The sequence below is a fragment of the Oryzias latipes genome, chromosome 20 (assembly GCF_053564925.1).
Source record: "Oryzias latipes strain Hd-rR chromosome 20, Olatipes_Hd-rR_3.1".
In the NCBI taxonomy this organism is placed as follows: domain Eukaryota; kingdom Metazoa; phylum Chordata; class Actinopteri; order Beloniformes; family Adrianichthyidae; genus Oryzias; species Oryzias latipes.
Window position 1 is genome coordinate 676,310 of NC_136256.1, and position 6,191 is coordinate 682,500.

Genomic DNA, 6,191 nt, shown 5'->3' on the forward strand with positions numbered 1-6,191 from the left:
GGAACCAAGAAGAGGAACCAGGAAGAAGAACCAGTAGGAGGAACAAGATGGAGGAACCAGGAGGAGGAACCAGAAGGAACCAGCAGGAGGAACCAGAAGGAGGAACAAGATGGAACCAGAAGAAGGAACCAGGAGGAGGAACCAGGAGGAGGAACCAGAAGGAGGAACCAGAAGGAGGAACAAGGAAGAAGAACCAGCAGGTGTAACCAGTAAGAAGAACCAGGAGGAACCAGAAGGAGGAACAAGACGGAACCAGAAGGAGGAACCAGGAAGAGGAACCAGTCAGAAGAACCAGAAGGAGGAACCAGGAGGAGGAACCATAAGGAGGAACCAGACGGAGGAACCAGAAGGAGGAACAAGACGGAACCAAAGGAGGAACCAGAAAGAGGAACCAGGAGGAGGAACCAAAAGGAGGAACAAGACGGAACCAGAATGAGGAACCAGGAAGAGGAACCAGGAGGAGGAACCAGAAGAAGAAACCAGAAGGAACCAGACGGAGGAACAAGACGGTGGAACCAGAAGGAGGAACAAGCAGGAGGAACAAGACGGAGGAACAAGACGGAAACAGAAGGAGGAACAAGACAGTGGAACCAGAAGGAGGAACCAGCAGGAAGAACAAGACGGAGGAACCAGGAAGAGGAACCAGGAGGAGGAACCAGAAGGAGGAACAAGAAAGAACCAGAATGAGGAACCAGGAAGAGGAACCATGAGGAGGAACAAGACGGAACCAAAGGAGGAACCAGAAAGAGGAACCAGGAGGAGGAACCAGAAGGAGGAACAAGAAAGAACCAGAATGAGGAACCAGGAAGAGGAACCATGAGGAGGAACCAGAAGGAGAAACCAGAAGGAACCACAAAGAGGAACAAGACGGTGGAACCAGAAGGACGAACCAGCAGGACGAACAAGACGGAGGAACAAGACGGAAACAGAAGGAGGAACCAGCAGGAGGAACAAGACGGAGGAACAAGACGGAAACAGAAGGAGGAACCAGGAAGAGGAACCATTAGGAGGAACCAGTAGGAGGAACAAGACGGAGGAACCAGGAGGAGGAACCAGAAGGAACCAGCGGGAGGAACCAGAAGGAGGAACAAGATGGAACCAGAAGAAGGAACCAGAAGGAGAAACCAGGAGGAGGAACCAGAAGGAGGAACAAGAAAGAACCAGAATGAGGAACCAGGAAGAGGAACCATGAGGAGGAACCAGAAGGAGAAACCAGAAGGAACCACAAAGAGGAACAAGACGGTGGAACCAGAAGGACGAACCAGCAGGACGAACAAGACGGAGGAACAAGACGGAAACAGAAGGAGGAACCAGCAGGAGGAACAAGACGGAGGAACAAGACGGAAACAGAAGGAGGAACCAGGAAGAGGAACTATTAGGAGGAACCAGTAGGAGGAACAAGACGGAGGAACCAGGAGGAGGAACCAGAAGGAACCAGCGGGAGGAACCAGAAGGAGGAACAAGATGGAACCAGAAGAAGGAACCAGAAGGAGAAACCATGAGGAGGAACCAGGAGGAGGAACCAGAAGGAGGAACCAGGAAGAAAAACCAGCAGGAGTAACCAGTAAGAAGAACCAGGAGGAACCAGAAGGAGGAACAAGACGGAACCAGAAGGAGGAACCAGGAGGAGGAACCAGAAGGAGGAACAAGAAAGAACCAGAATGAGGAACCAGGAAGAGGAACCATGAGGAGGAACCAGAAGGAGAAACCAGAAGGAACCACAAAGAGGAACAAGACGGTGGAACCAGAAGGACGAACCAGCAGGACGAACAAGACGGAGGAACAAGACGGAAACAGAAGGAGGAACCAGCAGGAGGAACAAGACGGAGGAACAAGACGGAAACAGAAGGAGGAACCAGGAAGAGGAACCATTAGGAGGAACCAGTAGGAGGAACAAGACGGAGGAACCAGGAGGAGGAACCAGAAGGAACCAGCGGGAGGAACCAGAAGGAGGAACAAGATGGAACCAGAAGAAGGAACCAGAAGGAGAAACCAGGAGGAGGAACCAGGAGGAGGAACCAGAAGGAGGAACCAGGAAGAAGAACCAGCAGGAGTAACCAGTAAGAAGAACCAGGAGGAACCAGAAGGAGGAACAAGACGGAACCAGAAGGAGGAACCAGGAGGAGGAACCAGGAAGAGGAACCAGGAGGAGGAACCAGAAGGAGGAACTAGAAGGAGGAACCAGGAGGAGGAACAAGTAAGTAGAACCAGGAGGACCCAGAAGGAGGAACAAGACGGAACCAGAAGGAGGAACCAGGAAGAGGAACCAGAAGGAGGAACCAGGGGGAGGAACCAGGAGGGGGAACCAGGGGGAGGAACCAGGAGGGGGAACCAGAAGGAGGAACCAGAAGGAGGAACCAGGAGGAGGAACCAGAAGGAGGAACTAGGGGGAGGAACCAGAAGGAGGAACCAGGAGGAGGAACCAGAAGGAGGAACTAGGGGGAGGAACCAGAAGGAGGAACCAGTAAGAAGAACCAGGAGGACCCAGAAGGAGGAACAAGACGGAACCGGAAGGAGGAACCAGAAGGAGGAACCAGGGGGAGGAACCAGGAGGAGGAACCAGAAGGAGGAACCAGGAGGAGTAACCAGTAAGAAGAACCAGGAGGAACCAGAAGGAGGAACAAGACGCAACCAGAAGGAGGAACCAGGAGGAACCAGACGGAGGAACCAGCAGGTGGAGCCAGGAGGAGGAACCAGAAGGAGCCCAGAGCGTCCACAATTACTGCAACTGTTACAGAGGTCTGGAAGGAGGAGATGTTTCCCAGCATGCAACAGGAGTTGAAGATGATGAAGACCATGCAGGTGTCAGACATAAACCACAGTTTTGCTGAACTTCAGGCTTCAATGCATGCGCGTGCCAGCCGCGCGCTCTCGTAAATGCGGCTTTCACTCAGTCACACCCCCACGGTCACACATCAGAGGAGGAGGAGGAGGGGGGGGATGGGGGGGCTGCTGTAATCCGGTCCTCGCAGCATCACTCAGCTCCATCTGTCCCTGTCCTCTCTGCAGGGCGGGTCTTGGGGGGTTCTGGTGCTGCTTGTCTCTGCGTGGGTCCGGTACCGGGACGCTGCGTGACGGAGGCGGATCTCAGAGGGAGGGGGACCGGAGGACGCGGTGACATCTCCGCCTGCGGACCTTTTGTTCTCAGCCCTGATAGCAGAGCCGGGACCCGCGCGCGCCCACCCCACTGTCTGCGCACCTGCGCGCGGCACCAGCCCCCCTGCCCAACAGAAGGAGACGTTCGCGGGTCTCTCCTGGAACGGGAGTTGTTTTAGTGCGCACGCGCACGCCTGTCTAGGACTGGGACATCGGTACAGAAAAAGCGGAGGGGGGTCTGGAGCGGCCCGGGACGGTACACGCAGCCTGCTTCCAGCTAGGTCCTCGTCTCAGAACCGGGACTAGCCCCAGCGGTTCCGGTTCGGTCTCCGCTGACTTTCTCCTGCAGGATTTTGTCCGCGCCGAGCCGCCGTAGCGATGGGGGATCACGTGTCCAAACGGCTGAGACTGTCGGCAGACGCGGACATGGAGGAGCGCTGCTTCCAGAACCCCTACCCGGACTGGGACCAGGGCGCGCCCGGGCCCCCCGCCGGGGCGGAAGCGGAGCCCGGCGGGCTGCTGGACGCGGAGGGGCAGGTGAGCCGGTTCCACGGGGCAGTTGTAGCCTAGTGGGGCATCGGGGTAAAAAAAAAGAGGCAATAGAGCCCAGATCCAAGCAGCTCGTCGTTGGAGGATTCCTCCTCCCTTCAGGTCTCCACGGTCCATCCGTGATTCCGATGTCCAACTCCTCCTTCCGGTGATGGTGGGTGTGAGGAGGGGGGGGGGGGAGGAGGACATGACGCTTCATGGAAGAACTAGAAGACTTTCTGCCTAAAGGCTGATGAGCAAAGCAGCTGAACGCTGAGGATTCCTGCAGACAGTAAATGCTTCACCAAAGCATCTGCTGATGGTTTCATGCAGACACAGAAGCTCAGATGTTTGAGGAGCAACAGAACAGAGGAGGTCAGAGGTTCTGCATGGTGTCTGTAGATCCAGAGAGAGGAGCTGTGGTTTGGATGAGGAAGTCTGGAGCAGCAGAGAAGAACGTTGGAGTTGATCAGCAGCAGCAGGTGGGGGTTTGCTCTGAATGACGATCAGCTGACAGAGAATCTGTGGAAATGAGAGGAAGTCAAGCAGAAGGGTGAGGTGACAGGAGCAGAGGTGGAGGAGGTGGAGGACTTTGGGCAAACTGTCCTTTTAGCTCTGAAAAGAGGCTGGAACAGGTGGAGGAAGGTTTCAGGTGTGATGTGAGACCAAAGAGTGTCATCAGGAATGAAAGGAAAGGCGTGAAGACTGAGAGGCGCCATGCTGTCAGGGGGGGTCCAGCTTCGTGGTTGAACATGTTGGGGGCTTTTAGTGCCGGCAGCTGTGTTTAGTGATGTTTCCACAGATTTCAGCTCAGTCAGTTGAACCCAGGCGTGTATGAAGCGTGTCAGCAGTCCTGATCCGGATCTGAAGTCCAGTTGGGTCCCTGAAAGAGAGACGAGGTACCTTCAAGGAGTTAAAAAGTGCTGTATGAATAAAGTTTCATTCATTCATGATCCTTTTAATAACAGAAATAACATTATTTATGAAATAAAACAATGACTAAATAACACTCTATGATTTTCAAAGACAGAAATTCAGGACAAATATCCTGATACATTAAAAAACAACAATAACTAGTGGATCTTCTCCCGTCACAATCCTAATAAAGACTTTGAGGCTGCAGCTCCTCATGTCTCACAGTCTGTACTAAAACTGAGCTGCTGTGTCCTGCACGTCTGTTTTTCATCCAGTAAAAAGCACATTTCTATGTCTTCTCCTGCACACATTTGTTCTACATGCCTGAGATATGTGAGCCTTAAATGATAAATCCTGGTCAAGTAAAACCCCAAGGTTTCTAACTATGGTATTGGGGGCTATACTTACACCATCCAGGGAGACTATCTGAGCAGACAGAGTATCTCTGAGGTTTTTAGGACCAAGTATAATGACCTCAGTTTTTTCTGGGTTCAAGAGGAGGTAATTAATTGTCATCCAGGTCTTGATGTCACTGATGCAGGCGTTCAGTTTCTCTATCTGGTCATTCTGGTCAGGCTTCATGGATAAATACAACTGCGTATCGTCGGCATAACAATGAAAATTAATGCTGTGTTTCCTGATTATGTTTCCTAGGGGTAACATATAAAGCGTAAACAGGATCGGTCCCAAGACTGAGCCCTGTGGGACTCCATAGTTGACTCGAGTGCACTGAGAGGAATGGCCATTTACATTAACGAACTGATACCTATCGGACAGATAGGATTTAAACCACTGGAGAGCAGATCCTCTGATCCCTATGTCCTGCTCTAATCTATGGAGTAAAATACCGTGGTCGATAGTGTCAAAGGCTGCACTGAGGTCCAACAGGACCAGAATAGAAAGTAGTCCCTTTTCTGAGGCCAATAACAAGTCATTAGAGACTAACTGGTGCAGTTTCCGTACTGTGGTGAGGTCTAAACCCCGACTGAAAGTCTTCAAAGTGGCTGTTGTCCTGTAGGTGGCAGTAAAGCTGCTTAACTACAACTCTTTCTAGGGTTTTAGAAATAAAGGGCAGGTTTGATATCGGTCTATAGTTGGCCAAGATGCTAGGATCCAAACTGGGCTTTTTCAGAAGAGGTTTAACAACTGCATATTTAAAAGACTGTGGCACGTAACCCGTTTCCAGAGAGGCATTTATCATCGTTAATATGGGATCATTAATTAGGGGAAAAGTTTCTTTAAAAAGTCTAGTGGGAATTGGGTCTAACAGACACGTTGAGGATTTGGAGGACGTAATAATTGATGTTATTTCCGCTTGATCCACAATAGTGAAGCAGTCTAATGTCACAGAGATTTCTATGGATGCCTCCATTTCTACTGCTTCAGCCTGCTCTGGGCTGATAGTAGGAATAACTTGATTTAACTTATGTCTAATATTTGAGATTTTACCATCAAAAAATGTAAGAAAATCATCAGAGCTGAGAGAAACAGGAACATGTGGTTCTACTGAGCTCTGACTGCGAGTTAATCTAGCAATAGTGCTAAAAAGAAATCTTGGATTGTTTCCATTCTCTGATATTAAGGTTGAATAGTACTGGCTTCTAGCTCTACGCAGAGCTTTTTTATAATTTAATAGGCTATGTTTCCAGATA

General features: G+C 51.1%; 1 protein-coding gene across 3 annotated transcripts in view; it reads left to right on the forward strand.

Moving 5' to 3' along the window:
- The first annotated feature begins 2,912 nt into the window (after nt 1–2,912).
- lancl2 (LanC lantibiotic synthetase component C-like 2 (bacterial)) overlaps nt 2,913–6,191 on the forward strand; it is a 13,307-nt gene continuing 10,028 nt past the window's right edge. Inside the window, exon 1 of one of the 3 annotated variants that reach the window (XM_078938369.1) lies at nt 2,913–3,633. In XM_078938369.1, coding sequence (XP_078794495.1) covers nt 3,475–3,633 — 159 coding nt within the window. In that variant the 5' untranslated portion in view covers nt 2,913–3,474. Of the gene's footprint in view, nt 3,634–4,395; nt 4,524–6,191 lie in introns of those variants that run through there. The other 2 variants (XM_078938368.1, XM_078938370.1) reach the window with 2 other exon arrangements.